We start from the raw sequence: 23336 nt of genomic DNA on the forward strand, positions 1-23336 counted from the left end.
AAGTCGAGATATATATGTATGTATGTATGTAAAACTAAATGAGTAGCATCGCAGTCTGATTAACTCTAACAGCTCTCTCCCTTCCCTTCTTTTTTTCCTTTTTTCTTTACAATTTGTGTCAATTTTTTCTTATTTGATTTTGTTTAGCCAGCGACGACATCAATTTTGATATTAGTTGTCGACTTTCTGGTTGTCTTTTCTTTTTGTTTTTTTATTTTTTTTAATAATAATAATTATGTCTTTGTGACATGTTTATCTATGTCATTATGACATATTTATCTCAAACTTTTGTGGTATGCTTTTCTCTTCCTTTTAGTAGTTTTCGGTCGTTTGGCTGTTAATCTTTTTTCTCATGCTTGGATTTTACATCACCATGATTGATCAAGATGACGTTTATTTGTTATCATGTTGATCTTCTTGATTTGGACCCTTAGATTGATTTGGATACACGTTTTGTTCTCGTGGATAATTTTCTCACATCGCTTGACTCTGATTTACGATTTGTCAGTGGTATTTCAGTAGTTTCATCCCCTTTTGTGGTTTGTTTATCGATACAGTTAGATTTGTTCGTATCTTACAGTATCAATACCATTTCTGCATTTTAGAATCCATGGTATCGATACCTTCCTCATAGTATCGATACTCACAACAATATCGATACTAATTGCATCAATATCGATATTGTTCATCTGTTTTCCCCAAATTTAGACCTATAGTATCGATATTATTCTTTCAGTATCGATACATTACCCAGATTTTCCATTTTTCAGCTCGATTTTTACCCAAATTTAGTCAAATTCCCTTATTTTTACCTCCTACAATACAACTAAACTCTTCTTTACTTATCCCAACTAACTTTCATTCATTTAACTTCTTATAATATCTAAAATCTCCAAAGAACATCTCAAATCAAGAATCATACTATTTTTTCTAACATGTTTTTAATCACATCTAAGGCTTCTAATCTCTTATTTACTTCTTTGACAAGTCAAATATACTAGTAAACATCAATAAAAACTCATATTCCAACATATCATTTAAAAAACTCATTTCCTTGAACATCAAATATTTCACTAATCACTTAGTTTTAATCATCATTGAACTTTCCTTAAGCCTCTGTATCACTTAAGGTTTCCAAACTTGTCCATAAACTAAAGAATAAACTAACTTAAAGAAAACTTACCTTAGCTATGGGGAGAGCACGTGAACACGGGAAGAAGTAGAAGAAATGATTTAGTTTTTGTTTTAACTTTCTCCTTTTTAAATCCCAATTAAAATGAATTTTAAATTCATTTCCTCTTAAAGAACCAAAATGCCCTCTTTATTCATCCATTGTTATTAATTGGTCCTAAACACTATATTTCTTATCTATTATCATTCATTCAAATTAATCCTCCAAATTTTAAATATTTTTAATAAAATCACTTATCTGATATTTGGGGTATTACATTCTTCCAGTCCAAGGGGCATAATACTCACCATCGATGTAAAGACCGGAATAAACAAGAAGATCCGTGAGAACAACAATGGTTTAAAATGCATACTCTGCATACCATAGTAAGCCAGTTTGAAATTTTACCCTATTGACTTGAGGAAATGCTGGAACATTTCGATGATTAGCTCGTAGCATTCGAGATCCAACATAATCACACACAATCGGACATTGGCAACTGTTTAAAGAATCGAGATGCTCTTATCGAATGAGCGGCTGGACTCGTCGGATAAATTTTCTAACGTCGACACAATCAGTCGAAAGACCTCCTGCAACCATGCCAATAGAGGTCAACACTTGAAATGCAGAAACATTGACGCCGTTATCAGGGAACAATGATGTTCAATACCCTCATCTGTTCTTCATCATAAGGAGCATCTGGTGCGGTTATCCTTGCTATCTCGGCGATGCAAGCCACGACTGCGACTTTGACATCGTTATCGGGAAGTCCCAAAAGTTTCTCATCCACCAAGGTTTTGAGAGGTGGACATACTGCGTCGTGCATCGCTTGGCTTGGTGATTGTTCCACCATTAAAAGGTAACTCTCAACTTTCTAGAATAAAAAGTATCAATTAACGTGCACTAGTATAAGGCATAATGAAATACTAGAACAAATCAAAGTCTAATAATAAGAAAAAGGCACAAACGATCGAAACTAAAGCCTAAAGAGAAAGAGTAATTAGGGCATACGTCGAGGAGAGAAATGAGCTTATCAACTGATGAAGGAGGCTGAAACAGCCGAGTCCTAGCCGCCATTAACTGAAGCTCAAGCTTTTTATCAGATACTGCCATAGCTTTTTCTCTTCTGAACAAGACCAAAGGTAGATCCTACGGATAGACTGAAATGGTGAGGGAAAGCTAGAGATCGACAACTAGGTTTCTCAAGAAGCAATCAAGAACAGTTTTAAACAAGTGTAAATTGAGCTTTAATTCAAAGTTAAACAATTTTACCGAACTATTAGTTAGGAATATCAGTTTTATAACTGATTAACAGAAGTTTTATAGCACTGCCATACCATTATGCTTAATGTACCTTCTATTTGTGAAAAACAAATATCATTGCCTCATCGAACTCCCTGTTTGAATATAGAATGAGAATTCTCGCTATCCATTTAAGCATAGTTAGAGATGAGCATACGATCGAGTCATATCGTTCGAATTTCTATTTGAATTTCATTATAAGAATAGTTAGGGGTAAGCATGCGTAAGCACAATAAATGAAAGAAAAAAAAGAAACTTTATAATATTTGACGTAAAAAAGATTGATGAGAGTTCGTAATTTGACATTTTAACAACTTTAAATCCAGAGAAAATTCTACTTGTTACCGACGAGAATAAACGAATTATGGTGACCATAGATGGTTTTTCTCTATTACATGGAGGAAATACCACAACTAAGTTAATGCGTGTAATTTTAAAAAATGAACTATAAACAATCACCTAAGTTAAACTACCATATCCATGCACAATCTTATATACGTGCAAGCTTTTTTTCTTCTTCTTGTGGTTATTGATATACGCTTAGCTAGATGGACTAGGCAAACAACTAGGAGTTGGGACCTTAAGCCTATCCCTTTCGAGGTTCAAGCTCAAGGCCTTACGAGTATACAATTGTTTCATATTTGATCTGTGATCACGAACCAATTTCACCAAGCTTCTCTTTGCATTTGACCTAAATGGACAATTCGATGACAGGTATCCGTCCAACAAGTGCAAGTATGTCTCCAAATCATGGCAACATGCCACATCCGCATCCGATTTTAGATAAGGTGACATTTTAATATCGAGTCTTAATTCGATTCTGACATGAGAATATGTCCACATATTGTTATTGTCAATCGTATCGAACACTCTTTTCAAAACGTCATTTCTTCTTTGTTGTTGTTGTTTTGATCTTTCGCTCATGAATGCACCTGGAATCTTAGTGATTAAATCTTGATCGTTAACGATCCGTAATACTTTAACATTTTTCCTTTCGAGTCGGTCGATGAAGCCTTTGTTACCGACTCGAGGACCTCCGAAAGAAAAGACTGCGATGGGGGGCACTCGAGGCGCACATGAACTTATTTCATCGGCGACTAAAAGAGAAAGAGCGGCACCAAGGCTATGCCCCGTGATTGTTATGCTAAGGGTTTCACTTTTGTAGAGCTCGGTTAATCTTTTCACTTCTTCAACCACTGATTCAGCCAAGCTAGGAACGTGAGCGCCCCGTGTTTTATGTAAGCACAAGAATCCACATTCAACCTTTTGGGTCGGGTCATCTGATTTCGGATCCGAAACCAATCGGACTCGTAAATTCTCGGCCCATTCCATGCACGTAGCAGTCCCACGTAAGACAATGACAATATCCCTCCTTCCCATTCGTTTAATCTCCCTCTTGTCGTCGCAAACCGCTACGAACCCGAACCAACTAGACCGTTGGGTCATCCACCCAAGATTCGGAGCCATGTTGTCCACCCATTCGGGTAACCCGATCGAGGAGGTGGCGTAGAGACTCTTGGTCACCTTATAATACCTATCAGGCAACGCCACGTGTCTCTGTAACGGAGCACCGTCGGTGTTGGTCGACATAGCCGGGTCGGAGTGAAAACTATGGTAAGCGGCTTGAATGAATTCCCCATATCTCACAAGTTCCCGCCTCAGATTTTCATCGAGCGGGTCAAGCAAACCGGACCAATCATTGCAACCGTGGTATTCCCTCCAACGAGAACCGAGATCGTTCCTGGGTGAATACTCCATGGTCATCGATAAAAGCCGTTTAAGCCTATTCATATGACGCGGAGAAATCTCCTCGGCGTCTTTCGTTCCGGGCCAAATCCTGAAGAGCTTAAACCCTTCGAGTAAACCCTTACCTTTGTTCTCGATGATAGAATCATTGATGATTGGGCGCTTGGTGACCGGTTCAGGACAGGGTCGGTTCGTTTTCCGGATGAGATTTTCGAGGCTGGAAAGGTGTTGCCGAGTCAACTCTATTGAAGATCCATTCAGAGGTGACGGCTGCCGGAACTTGACGTGCAAGTTTTGAGGGGGAAGAGTGGAGCTTATGCCGATCTGCATGGAGCACAAGTGAAAGAGAGTTCAAGAAAGAATAGAGACACACTAAACAGCCGAAGCCAAGACTGAGTGGAATCGAATAAAACAGACCAATTACATATTTATACAACACTGTCCAAAAGTCTGTCTCTGTCTTGTTTTCATGTTTGGTTCGATTTGAATGAGTTATTACAAAACTCTTGACCTAAAACTCTAATCCCATATGTATTAATGTCATTCCATTCATGCACGAGTCTCTAAAAAATATTTGAATTTGAAATATTCTGGTGTCTTGATTTTGGACTCTTGAATTTTCCTTACATAATTTCAAACCCTCCGTACGAGAGCAGTCTCAAATTTTCTCCTCCCCGTTCAAATGTTAATGATGTTAGGCTATTTGCCACTAATTAAGTAAAAAATTTCATGTCTTCCGTTGAATGATTGTTCTTGATTTTTTTTTTAAGAAAACAAACCTCATTAAAATCCCCTTCTAAGACCTATAGGGGGGAAAAGAGTGTCATGAAATTTTGTATTACTAGAAGAAAAATCATTAGATATGACAGACATAATAATCTCGGGACAAACCGAGTCAAAATACAAGACATTTTCAAAACGGAGAGTCCACTTAGCGAAAGCATGGGTCACAGTAGTACAAGCTCTAGGAACAAAACACACTTTATAATTCAAATTAGCACACAAAATCCTATGAGCTTGAAGATGATAACCCAACGTGGATAAGTCCTCCTATGGTCGAGATATATTGTTGACTACAAACGTTGAATCATATTCAAAGATTACATGCATCCATCGATACTCAATTGCCAAAGAAAGCGCTAAATTCAAAGCATGAATCTCCGAAAACCCAGCTTCGACACAATCTAGTGACGATGTAGCCATGCCACCAAGTACTCGACCAACGATATCTCGGGCAATAACCCCACAGCTGCTATACTCCCAGTAGACTCAAAAACACCTTCCAGATTGATCTTCACATAGCCTGGAGGGGGAGGTTGCCACTTCGTCTAATCAATACACGAAGCTACGGAGAATATCGCAAATGTTAAACATATAAACTATTCTCATATTAATTACTCATAATGTTAAAATTTATTTTTATAGTTTGCTTAAAAAATAATAACTTTAGTATCTATTTTTCTAAACACTTTAATTCTTAACATTTTTAATCAAAATAATCTTTTAGATGAAATTAATTAATTAGTGGTCAATTATTATTATTGATATGATATTTTTACACGTGTTTAATTATTTTGTAGACATATATAACATTATAATTTTTATAATGTAACATATGATATACCATCATTTTTGATGACGTAACATATAATACATCAACAACTAAATACATATAAAAATATCACATCAATAATAAATATTAATTGTTAAGTAGTTAATTTTCATTAAAAATAACCATTTAATAAAAATGAAATATTGAAGATTGATGTAGTTTAAAATATTTAAGATATTTACTCAGATAAATATTAAAGATAAATTTTGATTTTATATTAATTAAGTATATATATATCTCATTATAGAATAATTAGATTTTTTAGAATAATTAGATGTTGATATCAGAAAATTGCACGCCGAAACATTTAACTTAGAAATATTATATTGTATTATATTATAGTTAGGCAAATCACGTCGGCTTTATCAGTTGAATTTTCTTTCACAACGTTATTAAACATTTAAAACTACGAAGGTTCCTCCTCAGTACCAAAATGATAATAGGATAAATTACACATTTAATATTTAAACTATCAGTTATGATTCATTTTAGTATCTAACTTTTATTTTTTAAAATATATCTAACATTTAATTTTAATTTCATTTTAATACATCGCTATTAAAAATTTAATACACATGCTGACGTGACATAGTTTTGGTCGATGGACAACCAATCCAAATGGTGAACCACGAGAGAATGACGAGTCAACCATCATAGTTCAGTTTTAGGCCCATTGAAAAATAGACCGTGGTGATTGAAAGATGAAAAAAAAATCGAAGAGTCACCATTGATTTGAGGAAAGTAAGGTGTTCCTTATGAAACAGAGGCCGAAATCACGTTCAATTGATCAAAATAGTACGAACTGATCAAAACAGATAGTTTAAATATTAAACACGTAATTTATCCAATATAATAATACAAACATCATTATTTTTAATAAAAAAATGCATAGAAAACTATTTTTAACCCCCTTTTTTGTAATATATATATATATATTTTTTCCTTCCTTACTTTTCCCCCAGTTTTCCTTTTTGAAGGAACCATGGAAAAACAATGGTTCATTCGTGGAAGGGGAGGGGGCCACAAAATACTGGCACGAAGAACGATCATTAACATTATCATATCCTTGGCACACAATCTTAGAATGTCATAGAGAATTTCTTGGGGGAAAAAAGTGAATGTTCTAATGCTAGTGGAGAGGGCCAGCGGGTAAGCCATCAAGAAATTAATGAGGAAACAGCCATCTCTCCTGAAAAAGTCATGGCTGCCTCTCCTGGTGTTACTAAACTGGTTCAAGCCATCAATAACAAGAAGAAATGATACATGGGCAGGGCCGGGTAACAGGGCTATGAGTTATACCAGTTGTGGTACACTTTTCAAGGATGCACTAACGTAAAATTTTACATTAAAATATTGAGTTTATAAAATTTTATGAGACGAATATATATTATTAATAAAAAGTTATCAGGTCCGATACTCAGATTCTCGTGGAGGATGATCCCACTGCTGTAAATTCAATCAATCAGGACGAAACCCTCCCTGAAGGATCGGCTCAGACGAGGGCTTGATAGGTCCAGTTATTGTGGGAGGGCTGCTGCTTCTGTAGTAGCAGAGATGGATGAAATGAAGTCGGTTTTGAAATAAAGGGAATGGTGGAGAGATTAAGTTTCAGAGTGAAGAAGGAAAGAGAGGGATGTTGGGGAAGAGGTCTAAAACGTGTGGGGGGAAAGGGATATTTTAGGACTATCGTTTATTTTATTTTTTAATTGATTTTTTATTTATTTAAATAAAAAAATAAAAATTAGGAGGTAACATGTTATCTTCTGATTAGCCCGTAATTTTTATTAACTATATTAACGATTTGGGACAAACGAATAACGATTTAAAGTTAAGAATGGCAAAATTTATAAAAAAAATATATTTTAAGGATAACTCAATAAAGAAATACAGTTTCCCTATGGCTTTATATTACCAAGGGTTTTCAAGGTTGATATGGTACACTGATGTAGCAGAATTTACCTTTTCTTGGATAATGAAAAACACCAATGATCAAAACAATATGAAAATATTTGAACAGGTTGCGTTTAAGTCCACACAAGACGTGAATACACTTCGATTGACCATTGTTACGACACTAATAAATTAGCTGCCGAGACTCCAATTGGCGAAAGCTCCCGCTCATCCTCCGGCCGACGCCGCAAATTTTGCTGCTGATAAAGAAGTAAAGCAGACAGGAGCAAACAAAAATGGCTGTATTAACCGCACTAACAAGATCGCTTGGCCAAAACTGCGCCAGAAGATCCAAAATTTCAATCGTTTCACAAAATTCCCCTCATAACTCCCGCTTCCAAACATTGAGAACTCTGATTTTGGAACCCTCTTTATCCCCATCCGTCAAGATCCACCGTATCTCTGAATGTGATTCCGGTATTCATTTTCATTTTAAGAAAATTTCCCCTCTTGTTTTCATTTTCCCTCTCATGTCTTGTTTAAGTTATGTAAGCACAATTTCTTTTATGTACAGGTATTGTTGAGGTCTATTTGGATCGCCCTGAAGCGAAAAATGCAATTGGGAATGAAATGTTGAGTGGCTTACGCCATGCATTCGAAGCTATCGGTCAAGATCTCTCGGCTCGTGTAGTTATGATCTCTAGCTCAGTTCCTAAGGTTTTCTGCACTGGCGCTGATTTAAAGGTGAATTTTGCTTTCTTTTAGTTGTCGCTTTCACTACTGCTTATTCTTTTGGATTTTGAGAGTTAGATTTTTTTTAATTTGACTTCATTTAACTGATAATTTGGTTATTAGAAGTAATGAGGGGAAAGTTTCCTGCTTGGAAATCTGATAATTTTATAATTAATGATCAATCTTGTGTTAAGTGAGATACTGTGAGTTTCGTATGTTTTCAGTTAGATGTTAATCTTGTGGTTTACCTGGACTTTAATTGGTAGGAACGAAATAAGATGAGTGCGGCTGAGGTTCATTCTTATGTCAACTATTTGCGGTCCACTTTCTCATTAATAGAGGTTATTCCTTATTCTCTAACATTTATATGATCATTATAGTTTTGAAACGATTATACTGACTATAGATATATGTACATACATTTTCAAGCATAGAAATGCATGCAAGTATATGTCAAGTTTTCTTGACTTGCTCTTAAAACAATTTGTCACTTTTCCATTTTCCAATATTTTTCTTCCTAATGCAAGGTCCAGGTTTCTATATTTTAACATTGTTGCATTAAGACCTAACGCATATTTTTTTGGATAATTGAGCTTTTCTTATCCAGAAAGCAGGAATCCCTGCTACATGAAGCAGAACAGTACTTGCAACATATTTCTGTAGCTATTTACAACTCAAAACCCCAATCTGTACAAACTTTCCTATTTACTCTATCATTTGTATTCATGCTCTTCCTATTCTCTCTATTATTTGCTTAGGAAATCCCAATGCTACTGAAAAAAGTAAGCACAAAGTTCCAGCTAAGGGAATCAAAGGCTTTATGGAGATCTATCTTAATAGCACACCGAGGAGAGATTCTCTTTCTATTGTAGCCTTTCACCAACTCATGACCAAGAAGAGTGTTGTCATGAATACTCCTACCTTGAATGAACACACTTTGGCGTGGGAGGATGATTGCAGAAAGCCACTTAGTAATCCTCCTCACCATTACTTTAGTAATACATTTGTAGACAATGGAACAACTTGAAACGTGACAAAAGCCTTTAACCTGGCTAAGATTATGACATTTAGACAAAAACACTATTGTAGTGGAATTAAATGCTGGAAGGGTATCTGAGGACTGGAAGAAAAAATGGCACAGCATCCACAAAATCAGCCCAAACCATATTCCAGGCACCCTTAAAAGAAAAGCAATGAAACCATCTGTCCCAGAAGCATTTTCATTCTCCTGCTCAAACAAAGAATCCTGAATTCCCTGCCTAGAGGCGATTCTCGTCATATCCTCTTCTGCATCAAGTGACAAAGTACATTACAGCAGCTCTTCAAGGAAGTTTTCTGAACCAGTGATATTCCTGTCTGCTGTGCCAATTAGTCTCATTAAGATCTAGCAATTTACAGTTAACTGGGTGATTCCCTTACTAATGTTGTTATAGTTGTTGCTGCATGCTTTCGGATGGTCTGATTTAAGATCAAGTTCTTACAGAGACTACTATATATTTAGTTCAGGAACTCCAAATTCCTTCTATTGCAGTTATTGAAGGTGCAGCGTTGGGTGGAGGACTTGAAATGGCTCTCTCATGTGATCTTAGGATTTGCGGTAGACATATTTTAAATCATTTCATAAGTACCTTTTTTTTTTGAGGAAAGACCCACATTTCATCAGTACCTTTATTTGCTTCTAAAGCGTCTAGTTACCTGGTCTTCTTTTTTACTTAAGATTGTTTTAAATGGATTGTCTTTTTTAGGAGAAAATGCATTATTGTGCTTGCCAGAAACAGGACTGACTATAATACCCGGGTATGTACTAAATATTGTTTCAGTATTTTGCACTATATCTATTTTGATCTGTTCTTTTGAGTAAAATCTAAAGCTGGTAACACATTGACCCTATAATTAACAGTGCAGGTGGGACTCAAAGGCTTCCTAGATTGGTCGGAAAATCAATTGCAAAGGAGCTTATTTTTACAGGTCGAAGAATTGGTGGCAGGGATGCAATGTCCATTGGTACATATACCTACAAGCTGCTTTTTTCCCCCTACTATGTTTTCTACCTATCCCACTTCGGTACTGAACGACGTCTGATATTGTAGATCTTGCCAACTACTGTGTTCCTGCCGGTGAAGCCCATCCCAAAGCTTTAGAAATTGTTTGGGAAATAAATCAGAAGGTAATAATTATGCGTCTTCAAAACTTGCTTGGCAGTTCATGAGCTATTTTCTTTTTCTAAGTTCATCCATTTAACATCCATGAATGTTTATTCTGAAATGCAAAGGTTTCGGGTCTGATGCTCACCCTTCATTTTATTGGTAAAAATAACTTTATACAATTTATTGAATATTCTTATGAACATATTCTTAACAGGGTCCAATAGCAATAAGAATGGCAAAAAGGGCTATAAACGAGGGGATTGGATTTAGAAGAAGTGTGTTACAAACGGCTTTTAGATACGAAGGATCACTTGGAAGGCTTAGCTGCATTTGCTGAGAAGCGTAAGCCAAGATATAAGGGTGAATAAGAAAGACCCTGAATCTTGCTAGAAAATAACTTCTTGATAAACTTATTTACTGATAAAAGTCCTCTTTGTTTTATATTTGGATCTTTGAGAAGTCCTTATGTTGGATGAACCATCTTTAGCAAGTAAAATGAAGAAATAATAAATTACATCAACCTTGTTTTCCAATGTCATTTCTATGGTGATTTGAATTTCACAAGGTGGGTTGTTCTTTACAGTAATTGTTTCAAAGATCTAAATCCCCACATTCCATAACCCGATATGTATTCATTTAAAAATAGATTTGTGTGGTCATTCTTGAGAGTCGGTATCTAGCAGGCTTGGAATTAGTTAAGAGCCGATATCTAGCCGGCTTAGAATTCCAGTTAAGAGCCGATACCTAGCAGGTTTAGAACTACAGTTCTACTGATAAGTCCCATTATTCCAAGTATGGTATTTTTACCTTTCATCGTAAATGTGATATACAAAATTGTCATGTTTATAGTACCACTACCAACTATGGCTTTAAGAATTAAAAGGTGAGAATTTTTAAATGGTAACTTTGTCCTTCATTATCTGATTGAGAAATTTGATAAGTATATACATTAATGAACTGATTCAAATGAAAAAAGGGTAGTTCATTAATTAGCTTGTCAATACTGAGAGAAAAGGCCAAGGACAGCTCAGTGACAACCCTGCTATAACTCTTCTGTGCTATCAATTACAATGCTCGAGTCCAGAAATAGAGTGTGGTCTCAACAATATTTGTACTTTCCATTCTTGTTAATATCTGCAAGTTCATGTTAGGTAAGTCAGTTATAGTTGCCATAACTGGGTCTCCTTTGATGAATTTTCCAGTCTATGGTTACCATAACTATCCCTTCGTGCGTTGTAATGATTTCTCGTTATAAATGACACAATCCCCATTATTTTTTCCACTGCCATCGACTCATATCTCTCAAAAAAAGTTCTCAAACAACAAAATGACCACATATCAGAATATTAAAGGCAGCGGCACAAGCAGTGGCATCAGGAAGTCAACCTCGAGATTCAGAGGGGTACTTCCACTTGCAAATCATAAATGGGGATCAAGGATTTCCTTTGATTACAAGGCATACTGGCTCGGAACATATAAAATAGAGGAGGAAGCCGCCATTGCTTATGATCGAGCAGTCCTCAAGTTGCAGAAAGCCAACACTATCCTCAACTTACCTCACAAAATCAACACACCTCAGGAGAAATCATTCCAGAGTTGGTACTCGGAGAACGAGATTCTGAATATGATCAAGTACAAAACGTACTCATCAAGTTTCACCAGTTTTCTTGCACATCAATCTCTGGCAAGGAGAACCATACCAAGCAGCTTACTCAACGCGAGGGGGCTCTCATATGAACTGTTATTTCACCAGGAGCTGAGACAAACAGATGTGACTAACACCAAAGGGTTCCAAATCCCAAAGGAATACGCCCTGCGATACTTGCCTCTGCTAGGAAGCAATTCAGGGAATGGAGCTCAAATGGGAAGTGACTCGATTGATATAACTTTCTATGACAGATATTATGCTTCCTGGACTCTCCGGTACTCGTATTCGGGTCGTATCCAGGCCTTTTGTTTCACAACAGGATGGAAACAGTTTGTCACTATGAATAACTTGAATTCTGGAGACACTGTAGTCTTCTATGGATGTTATCATGTGGATTATGCAGGACAGAGGGAGATGTTCTATATGATAGATATACTTCGAAATACCCCAGGAAACTACATTGTTGGCAATGGTGGAGAACAAGGATTTGGTTCAGATGGCGCTGATGGTACTGAAGGAGTGAATGGAAGTAATGGGGTCAAGCTTTTTGGAGTCATAATTGGTTAAAAACCATAAAAGAAAGTACTTTTTGTTCTTGTTTTTCTTCTTCTAAGTTCTCCAGATTTGAATAACGGCTGGCCCAACAAGAGCCCATGAAACTAAGTTTTATGTTTTTGTTGTCTGTTTAACCAGATTCAATAGTGAAAACGCAATAATTTAAATTTCCAATCGACTGGTTGTTCATTTTTCTCTCAATCTCCAATCTGAAACCCTATTTATCTGAAGTATACAAATCCCATTTTTTATCAAGACAGAAGGAAAACAAAGCAAAATGGCGACTCCAGCTGGAAATACTAGGAAGAGGTGGCTTCCTTTAGAAGCCAACCCCGATGTCATGAACCAAGTGCTTTTCATTTTCCCATTTTCTCTCCCCCAAATTTCTGTGTTTGGTTGAATGGAAAATGCCGGGAAAAGACAGTGACAAATTGATCGCCACGAGTGTTTGCTGAATAATTTTTTAATTCCTTGAAAATCGTAATATGGGTATTCTGCAGTTTCTTTGGGGTCTGGGTCTTCCAGTGGATGAAGCCGTGTTGCGATGTTTACGGCTTGGATGATGAACTCTTAGCAATGGTTCCCCAGCTTGTTCTTGCTGTGCTTTTTCTTTTCCCAATAACTTCTCAGGTGTGTTCAATTTCAAACTTTAGTTCCCAATATCTTGAAAATTAACTTCATTGATATGTATGCATGCAAATGCGTGCGAGCATTTTTGCCTTTTATGATTTGTCATTGCTGACTTCAAATTGTTGTATGGTTTAAAGCGTGCAACATTTCTTGAGAACGACGATGAAATGGAAGTTGCTCACGCTGTAGCAGCTACAGCTGGAGAAACAGAGGTAAATCCATTTTTAAGTAACTCTTTTCTACTCGAAAGCGGAAAATCGTGAAGTTGGGGTAGGATACAAATCGGTATAGCACTTAAAGTTTTTATTCTGCAATATTTTAGAGTAAAGCTTACCTACTTCATTGATGGATCTTTACAATACTTACTACTGAGGGCTAACAATTTTTATTTGGCCAAATCTCATTTCTCTTGTTTTGTCTTAACAATTTTCCTCGTACGGCATCAGACAATGTCAATACACATTTTATCTGCTTCACATGTGTTGATGGTACCTGCTCTTGTTCTCTGCCGTTATTCAATTTTTCAGAATATAACGAAATAAAAATGAAAGGAAAATACAATCTCTATCTCTTTGATCATTAGAGATGCTTTTGATCTTACTAATGTAGGGGGAACTTTATGAGCTTGATGGAAGAAAGTCGGACCAATTTCGCATGGGGCTTCCTCACCGAGTAGCGTATAGCAGGTTTGTTCTGGCCAGTTAAAACTTTATTTTATGTGTTTTTCCTTTTAACGTGCATTCGGCTGTCAGAAAAATGTTTTACGAGAAATATTGAGCTTTTAAGACATGGAATTTTTTAACAGTTCATTTTAGTATTCGAGTATCTTGCCTTGATCAAGGTGAAAGTGGAAGAAGTGAGCTGCCTTGCTCATCTCTCTCTCTTTCAACCTAGGGTTTGAGGAAGTTTCAACTGGTAGAATAAGTTTTAGTTTGAACCATCAACTTCAGCTTTCACAACCCATCTCAAACACCTCCTGTCTGTTTCGTGTTTGTACGCGCTAAGCAGATCGTTTTGCATTAGACGGGTGTTCTGGTTTCAGCATTCTTATACATGTTTTCCTTAATTTTCGGCGATAAACATTCTCATTATGTGCTAATATACGATTATTTCATCGTACGACAACAGGATGTGGCAAAAGTCAAAAAGGACATGATCCAGAAAAATCCAGAGTCGCTGTCATTGCACTTCATAAGAAAGTAGGAGTGGCAGGTAAATCTTAATATGGCAATCATTGTTATCAAGTTCCTACAAACAACTACAAATTAGAACCCAAATGTTCAGTTACTGCAACATACTCAAGCATATCATATGATTTTTCCCAATGTATGCTTTTCTCTCTTTGCATGGGAGAAAACCAGTGGTCGGCACCGACCGGAATTGGCTTTAAGCATCGTTTATCATAATCTTATTTCATAGTCTTTACTATATGTTACCAAATTTTATGTTAAAACCTCTTGTTCCACCCTATAATATTTGGTTTTTCTTTAATAATAAAATTATAGATATGCGCATATGTTATATATTGTATACTATACATGTATTAAAGAATATCGGAAGGAGCTGTCAAGGTTAACTCGGATGGAGCTGTCTGCAAAAATAATTCTCAGGCTGCAGGAGGTGGCGTGTTACGTGATGAGCATGGTCAGTGGGTCAGGGGATTCGTAAGGAATATCCGTCAGTGCGCTGCGCTGCATGCTGAGCTTTGGGCTATATTGGATGGCATCTCTTTAGCGAGGGACAGACGGTTCCAATCCATTGAGGTGGAGACGGATAATATGCAAGCAGTCCGCATTCTGTCTTCTCCGGAGCTGCCTACCGACGTGACAATTGTCCGCAGAATCCGAGCAATCCTGAAGGCTCATGGAAATGTAACATTGTCCTTTTTTCACCGTGAGGGTAATAACGTCGCTGACGCACTGGCAAAGCTTGGCCTTTTCGAATGATCCGGCCATGGTGCACCTGAGTCGTCCTCCGCCAGGTTTTCAACGTTTGCTTGATGAAGATATGGACTCCGCGAGCGTGAATTAGTTTTTTGTTTTGTTTTTGTAACAAACAAAAAAGAACTATATATACGAAAATTGTGTTTACTCTATATATATATATATGGGTTTTAAATTAGGAACTTGTATAGGGATCGATATAAGATTATAAAATTTGAACACCCTAACAGTTTAATTAACATTTTGGAGGGGTTTAAAATATTTTTTTACTTAATAAAAAATATTTTTTGAATATAACCTTAATAAAAAAATTAAATAGTTTTGAACTAAAATTTTTACTTTTTTTTGGTATGAATTAATTGCACTATTGTTTTAATTAACCGTGAGTGGCTACTGGCTAAAGCTCCTCCTCATGTGACCACGCTTTTGAATAAATATAAGTTTATTATATTAAATTAAGATTATTAATAATAAAATGCAATGAAACGCCATGCAACGGTTTATCTTGGACTTTGGTTCTTTGAACAGACAACTTTATTGTATTAAACTAAAATATTATTAATATAATCCAAGCATAAGATAATTTAAATCGTTATTAACATTACATTATGAATTTAATATTAGATAATTTCTCATAATAAAAACATATCAATTTAATTACTTAAAAGACATTGACTGACATTTTATCTTTAAATCACACTATAAACATTTTTTAAAGCGTTGTGGGCAATATTTTTTATTTTTAAGAATAAAAGAAAAGAAATATCCCATTCAACAAAATTCCTATGGTGAGGGCTCGTCCTCGAGCTCTACTACACTATTAACACGTCAGCTTCAACTGACTAATAGCTTTTCGCCACATGTACAATATCCGACTCAATCCTTAACTTACGCTCCATAGCCCATATCTGACCCGGCTTGAGCTGCAACCGGAGTCGAGGTAGCTATTTTTCTCCTCCTTTTTGGTGACCCGTTCCCCGAACCGGAGGACGAAGGGCTAGCCGGCTCCGGTGATGACCTCTTTGAGGTTATTCTCACCGGGTCGGGTTCCCCGAAATTGACCCTCAATGGGAAATTCAACAAAGCCCTTGAGCCACGCATCCTGTAAGCCGCTCTGTCATAAGCCAAAGCCGCATCCTCAGCCGTCTCAAATGTACCTAACCAAACCCGAGCCCCATTTTTAGCCGGGTCTCTAATCTCGGCCGCAAACTTCCCCCACGGCCTTTGCCTTACTCCCCGGTACTGCTTCCCTTTGGGCGGGACCGCTGCGAGAGAAGCCGTACTTACCGCCGTCGTTGGAGACTGTTTCACCGCTGTCTCTATTGAAATCTCTTGAATTTCGGGTTTAATCGGCGGGGAAGAATTATCAGACGGTGCCCAGCCGGCGGTTAAAGCATCTCGAAGGAATCCGAACACGAGCATGTCTTCGGAATCGTTCTCTTTGAGCGGGAGGTCACCCCAGGTATCAGTCAAGCAAGGGTACAATCGGCTAAAGCTGGTGCTCCGGCAAAACATAGGGGGAGCCGCTTTGGCACAGTCATTTGGAGCGGTGAGTCGAAAATTGCGACTCGCCGAGCAAGTGTCGCCGAATTGAGTCCAGCATCATCAAATCGGAGTCGATCGTGCTTGGGTACATTTCCATTGCTTAAAATTCAAATTCCAGATAAACAATTTCGTAAATTTCAGCTTTCAAGATAAAGAGATGAATCTCTGGGGAGTTAAGCGCCCTGAATCTCTTTGCTCAGCGAAGGGAAAGCGTGTATATATATATACAGAAAAATTAGATGCATGAATTTCAGTGGCGGATTTTTCAATTTTCTTTTAATTTTTTTATTAGGTAGTGGCATATGGCAATTGGGGGGATTAGTTTCTTGGAAAGTTCATTTGATACACATGACTAATAGATTGGTTCGGTGGTTACGTCATCCGATGACAGTAGCAAATTGTTGTCTCATTTGTTTGTAGAAAATCAATCGGATCTTCTGTTTGTTTCACGTAAAATATTTAGTGTTTAATTAAAAGAAAATTGGTTGATCAATATAAAATATTTTTTAATTAATTGAATTTTCTTTACATTTTTTAAAAAATAACTTATGGTCTAATTTTTTATAAGTTATTTTTTAAACTTTTTACTTTAAAGAATAAATACTCAAAATAATTTTATTTTATAAATTTTATATTAATATAATATTTTAATATCATTTTAATCAAGATATTAATTATTAAAATATTTGAAATATATTTATTAATATGTTTATTAATATAATATTATATTTTTTTAATATTACAATAATATATTGAATTATATTATAATAATATAATATAAGATATTATATTATTATTTTAATAATATATAATAAATTATTAATAAAATTTATATTATTTATTAATTTCACAGAAATAATATTATTAAATTATTAATAATGAATAATATTATTTATGTATTAAATATTAATATAATAAAAATATTTAAATATTAATTAATATTTTTTAAAATATAATATAATACTATTATTTTAATAAATAGTTAATATAATTTATAATATTTTTATTTCAAGAGAATGTACTAATCTTAATATTTTTATTAATAAAATCATAAAAATCATATTTTAATAATAAATAGATAAACTATTCTAATATTTCAAAAACAATATTATCAAGTTTGTATGATAAATATATTATTTATTGTCTACAATATCTGTAATAAATTATTTTTAAAAAACTTATCAACTAGTGAAAAATGGTTTACACAACCTCTTCCAAAAATTGTAAAATGTTTTTCAGAAAATGTTTTATAGAAAATATAATTCATTTTATGGAAAATATTTTCAGTGAAACAGACGAACTCCAAATATTATTTTTAATATTTTTTTTATTTTTAACATAAAATTTATTTAACTTAGTTATATCATCTTTTACTTTCCTTCTCTTTTAATTTTATGTTTTGTTTTTCCCTTTTCTTTTAATTTTCCAAAGTTTCTTTTTCTTGATGTAATAATATTCTTGCCTTTGTTTTTTCTTCTTTGCTCTAAAGCTCGACTTATATCAATCGTTCCCTTTGTACTATTTAAATTGTCCTTTATTGATTTTTATCAATTTTTTAAATTTGACTCATTATTATTTAAATTTTATCATTGATAGAAATATGAAAAAAATAGTTTAGAAACCCTTAATCAAATAATTTTAAAAAATATATTTAATAAAATTTAATTTTAAAAATTATTTAAAATAAACATGGTCAAAGTATACAAAATTAACTTTTAAAAAGCTAATAAGAGACATTTTTAATAGGACTGAAGCAGTACTTAAATATGATCAATTAAGTTAATTAATTTTCACACAATAGAATAAAATGGTTATAACACCACATGAGACTATAGTACATAAACATAACATAGAATATTAATGTATTAAAATCTAACAAAATAATTATTAATGTTGATAATAATAAGTTTATTTCGTCGATCATTAACGATTCACCTCTTCTATTTTGAAAAGATGGCTACTGTCATTAAAGGGTGTGTTGAAAACATTTTGATGTTTCGATATAACAAATTAAGTATAAATGAATTTTAAGATTTTACAAATGATTTTCTAAGTATATTCGATTTAATTACTCGAATATCAAATATTACTTCAAGTCTTTCAAAGATCAATTTCAATCCTTACTTAAGTGTAAAATTGTGTTTTAATCTTTAAAATATTTTTGAAACAATTTCCACAAAGTATTTCGAACAAAAAACGAGCCTAAAATCAATTTTTCAAAAGAGTGTACCGATGCACCAATCCATGCATCGATGCACCATTGAATAAATTGAACATCGAATGCATTATATGCATCGATGCACATACCATGCATCGATGCACTCAGGTTTTTATGAAAACATCGAATGCATTTGATGCATCGATGCACTCGGGCTTGTTTGAAACATCGAATGCACTTCATGCATCGATGCACTAAGGGTCCAACGGTTGATATATTTGAATTTTACACATAGTATACCGATGCACTAGGCTTATGCATCGATGCACCAGACGCTCCCAACTGTTTTATTAATTGTTTTCACACTTAAATGACTCTATTGACTCCACTAATCATCCCCAACGTTCAGAATCAATTGAATGAGTATTTAAACAAGCTTAGAAGCCATTGATCAATAACAAGAAACAACAAGAATCAAGAATTAAGAGAGAATCAAAGAGAAAGCATCAAACCTCAAGTTTGAGCATTTCAAGCATATTTTTCATTCAATATTCATTTTGCTTTCAAAAACACTACTTGTACTCAATTGTATTAATATTTTAGTGTTCTTTTTTTTGTTCTAGAATTTTGCAAACAATCTACCTTGTGAGGATTTCCTTGTAAGTTTGCAAATTTGTAATCTTCTCTTTGAGAAAGAGTGTTATCAAGAATTGAGGTATATTCTTGAAGGAGTTGTAAGGTTATCTCTTTGGCCTCAAAAGAAAGAACAAATTAGTGAATTTATTGGAAAATCCTTAGTGTGGATAGCTAAGGTAGTGGACGTAGACTTTAGTTGAGAAAGTCAAACCACTCTAAATCGTTGTGCAATTACTTTCAATTTTCTGCAAAAGTTTCCACCAAAATTTTAATTGCCAATTCACCCCATTCTTAGTCGATTCCATCAATCGATTAACTCAACAATTGGTATCAAAACCTCACTCATTTTAAGGTTTAATCATGTCTTGAGTCGATTCGGGAAGAGTTACATCGATAATCAAGTCATCAATGGCCTCCACTTCAAACTTTGATTCCGGTCTCGATTCGATGCCCGTCAACAAGCTTCATTTCTTCAATGGAGCTAACTATGCCTATTGAAAGAATAAGATGATGTATTTCATTCAAGCAAGTGACATGAGAACATGGAATGATGTAGAAGATGTATATATCAAGCCTCTTACTTATCCAAGATTGTGGAGTGAAGGAGAGACAAGAATATTCTAGCTCAACTCCAAAGCCATTCATATCATATTTTGTGTTCTTGGACCAGATGAATATGGAAGAGTTTCATCTTGTACAACCGCCAAAAAAATATGGGATAAACTTCAAGTCACTCATGAAGGCACGGACGAGGTAAAAGAATCTAAAATTAGTTTTCTAACACATAGCTATTAAAATTTCAGGATGAAACCAAATAAAGATATCAAAGCTATGACGGATAGATTTTCAACGATTGTCAATGGTCTCAAATCATATGGAGAGATCATTCCAAACGAAAAGCTTGTAAGGAAGTTAGTTTACTTACTTCCAAAATCATGACAATCAAAGAAGATGACAATCATCGAGGCTAAAAATCTAAAGTCCTTAACTCTTGAAGAGCTAATCGGTTCCCTCCTCACTCATGAAATGATGCTTGAAGATGAGGTAGACCTCGATAAGACTGACGAGACACCAAAAGAAAAGGAGAAGAAGAAAAATATTGGAGTTGCTCTCAAATCCACAAAAGATGAGAGTGATTCGGATGACGATGACGAGGAAATGGCATTGTTTACTAAACGGTTCAGAAAAATGACGAGGCCTAACCGAGGAAGAAAATTCAAACGAAATGAAGGCTTCAAAAATGAACCAAAAGAGAAGGACCCGATTATTTGCTATGAATGTAAAAAGCCGGGGCATGTCAAATATGATTACCCACAATTGAAGAGAAATGGTCAATCAAAGAACAAGCACAAGGCTCATGTGGCTACATGGAGCGATGAAGAATGTTCCGATGAAGAGGAACAAGAAGTAGCAAACTTGTGCTTGATGGCATTCGGGGAAGATTCTAAGGTAACCTCTAACTCATTTGATTTAGATGATTTATCTTATGATGAGTTATTAGAGGAATATAATGGCTTGGCTTCGGATTATGAGAAATTATTTTTAAAATACAAAAATGATATTTCAAAATTGAAAAATAAAAATAATCTCATATCCAAGACCAACAATGATCTTGAAAGTAAAATCAAAGATTTACAAATCAAACGAGAAGAGTTTGAAAAGAAAAACACTGATTTGCAAAATTTACTTTCAAGAGTCAATGATGATCATCAAAAGGAAATTGATGATCTTAAATATTCCTTTGATAAATTTGGATTAAAACGTTTTGAAAAAGGAGAAAATTCAAAAACCAACTTTGTTAGAAAAAGTTTTAGAAACTACAATCATAGAGGTCCCTGAAGAATCTCTAATGGAAAAATCGTTAGAAGTATATGGGTTCCTAAAGAACACATTACTACTAAAGATAAGGATATCCTACACAAATGGATATCTAAGGGGACTAGGATTTTGGAAACTAATGAATATGGACCCAAAAGAATTTGGGTACCAAAAATAAAAAATTAATCTATGTTTGTAGGAAAAGGTGCATTGCTACAAGGCACGGGAAATAAACTCAAACTCATGGTACCTTGATAGTGGATGCTCAAGACACATGACCGGAGACAAAAGCCGGTTCATAGAGCTCAACGCCAAAAATGGAGGAGAGGTGACTTTTGGTGATAACTCAAAAGGTCACATTGAAGGTATAAGAACTATAGGTAATACCTCTTCCATACAAATTAAGAATGTTTTATATGTGAATGGATTAAAGCATAATCTTTTAAGTATTAGTCAATTTTGTGATAATTGATTCAATGTCATGTTTGAAACTAATGGTTGTAAAGTTATTGATATTGCATCTAATCGGATTATGCTTGTTGATCATAGAATAGGAAACATTTACATGGTGCATTTAGATTCTATAGATATGACTAATTTATGCCTAGTTGCTATGGATGAGCATGATAGTTGGTTATGGCATAGGAGACTAGGACATGCTAGTATGAGTGTTTTGCAACGGCTAATTCAAGGGGATTTAGTAAGAGGGTTGCATAAACTAAATTTTGATAATGATAAAATCTGTGATGTTTGTGCTAAAGGAAAACAAAAGCGAGTTTCTTTTAAATCCATTAATGATGTATCAACTAGTAGAGTATTACAATTGATCCATATAGATCTTTTTGGGCCAACCAGGACTACTAGCTTGGGTGGAAAACAATATTCATTTGTCTTGGTATATGACTATTCTAGATATACTTGGGTTCTATTTTTAAGTACTAAAGATGAAGCATTAGAACATTTTACCACATTTTCAAAAATAATCCAAAACGAACTTTAGAAGAGATGGCTAGAACCATGCTTTGTGAAAATAATTTGCCAAAATATTTTTGGGCAGAAGCCACAAATACCGCTTGTTATGTTGTAAATCGAGTAATTATTAGGCCAATTTTAAAGAAAACTCCATATGAAATTTTCAAAAATAAAAAGCCTAACATTAACTATTTTCATCCTTTTGGATGTAAATGTTTTGTTTTAAACAACGGTAAATAAAACCTTGGCAAATTTGATGCTAAAAGTGATAAAGGAATTTTTCTGGGTTATTCCTTAAATTCTAAAGCTTATCGAGTATTTAATAAAAGAAATTTAGTTGTAGAAGAGTCTATACATGTTGTTTTCGATGATAATCCCCTTCCGAGGAAGGATTCTTGTGTTGATGATGATGTAGGTATTATGCAAGCAAATGACATTAGACATGACGTTGGAGAATCATCATCAAAAGAAGAAACAAAAGATGAGGAAACTCATGACCCTCTCGAGAATCCAACCATTGAAGAAAGGGAAGTATCTTATCCAAGAGAGTACAACTATGTCAAGGATGGTGAAATTATAGGTGATCCATCAAAAGGGGTAAGTATTCGATCTTCTCTTAGAAATATTTGTAATTATGTTGCATTTATTTTCTGCATAGAGCCTAAGAACATCAAAGAAGCATTAAAATATGAACCTTGAATTATGGCTATGCAAGAAGAGTTAAATCAATTTGAGAGAAGTAAAGTATGGACATTAGTTGAAAGGCCTAGTAATAAATCTATTGTAGTTACTAGATGGGTATTTAGAAATAAGCTTGATGAAAGTGGTAAT

The 23336-nt window shown here is 34.7% G+C and overlaps 3 protein-coding genes and 3 pseudogenes across 3 annotated transcripts; 3 read left to right on the forward strand and 3 right to left on the reverse strand.

Moving 5' to 3' along the window:
• Positions 1–1674: 1674 nt before the first annotated feature.
• On the reverse strand, positions 1675–2284 carry LOC120173167 (sister chromatid cohesion protein PDS5 homolog A-like). The gene is made up of 3 exons (XM_039180416.1): positions 2183–2284; positions 1842–2045; positions 1675–1761 (listed from the first exon to the last, which is right to left on the reverse strand). The coding sequence occupies exons 1-3, from the start codon at positions 2282–2284 to the stop codon at positions 1675–1677; spliced, it is 393 nt and encodes a 130-aa protein (XP_039036347.1).
• Positions 2285–3013: 729 nt separating this feature from the next.
• Positions 3014–5422, reverse strand: LOC120173168 (phospholipase A1-Ibeta2, chloroplastic-like). The gene is made up of 4 exons (XM_039180417.1): positions 5301–5422; positions 5111–5183; positions 4999–5022; positions 3014–4543 (listed from the first exon to the last, which is right to left on the reverse strand). The coding sequence occupies exons 1-4, from the start codon at positions 5420–5422 to the stop codon at positions 3014–3016; spliced, it is 1749 nt and encodes a 582-aa protein (XP_039036348.1).
• Positions 5423–7938: 2516 nt separating this feature from the next.
• LOC120173090 lies at positions 7939–11138 on the forward strand (annotated as a pseudogene).
• Positions 11139–11920: 782 nt separating this feature from the next.
• Positions 11921–12815, forward strand: LOC120173169 (AP2/ERF and B3 domain-containing transcription factor At1g50680-like). Its single transcript, XM_039180418.1, has one exon. The coding sequence runs from the start codon at positions 11928–11930 to the stop codon at positions 12813–12815; it is 888 nt and encodes a 295-aa protein (XP_039036349.1). The 5' UTR covers positions 11921–11927.
• A 187-nt stretch (positions 12816–13002) lies between these two features.
• On the forward strand, positions 13003–13713 carry LOC120173077 (annotated as a pseudogene).
• A 2371-nt stretch (positions 13714–16084) lies between these two features.
• On the reverse strand, positions 16085–17098 carry LOC120173101 (annotated as a pseudogene).
• Between the last annotated feature and the right edge of the window lie 6238 nt (positions 17099–23336).

The sequence above is a fragment of the Hibiscus syriacus genome, unplaced genomic scaffold, assembly GCF_006381635.1.
Source record: "Hibiscus syriacus cultivar Baekdansim isolate YM2019G1 unplaced genomic scaffold, ASM638163v2 tig00111941_pilon, whole genome shotgun sequence".
NCBI lineage: Eukaryota > Viridiplantae > Streptophyta > Magnoliopsida > Malvales > Malvaceae > Hibiscus > Hibiscus syriacus.

What these genes read in the sequence shown, in the direction of transcription:
- LOC120173167 (XM_039180416.1), bottom strand. Translation starts at nt 2,284, where the DNA reads ATGGCAGTATCTGATAAAAAGCTTGAGCTTCAGTTAATGGCGGCTAGG. An exon ending in AGCTCATTTCTCTCCTCGAC is followed by an intron (nt 2,046 to 2,182) that starts GTATGCCCTAAT and finishes TTTTTATTCTAG; the next exon opens with AAAGTTGAGAGTTACCTTTT. An exon ending in ATGATGAAGAACAGATGAGG is followed by an intron (nt 1,762 to 1,841) that starts GTATTGAACATC and finishes GCATGGTTGCAG; the next exon opens with GAGGTCTTTCGACTGATTGT.
- LOC120173168 (XM_039180417.1), bottom strand. Translation starts at nt 5,422, where the DNA reads ATGGCTACATCGTCACTAGATTGTGTCGAAGCTGGGTTTTCGGAGATT. An exon ending in ATCTTTGAATATGATTCAAC is followed by an intron (nt 5,184 to 5,300) that starts GTTTGTAGTCAA and finishes TTTTGTTCCTAG; the next exon opens with AGCTTGTACTACTGTGACCC. An exon ending in ATGTCTTGTATTTTGACTCG is followed by an intron (nt 5,023 to 5,110) that starts GTTTGTCCCGAG and finishes TCCCCCCTATAG; the next exon opens with GTCTTAGAAGGGGATTTTAA.
- LOC120173169 (XM_039180418.1), top strand. Translation starts at nt 11,928, where the DNA reads ATGACCACATATCAGAATATTAAAGGCAGCGGCACAAGCAGTGGCATC.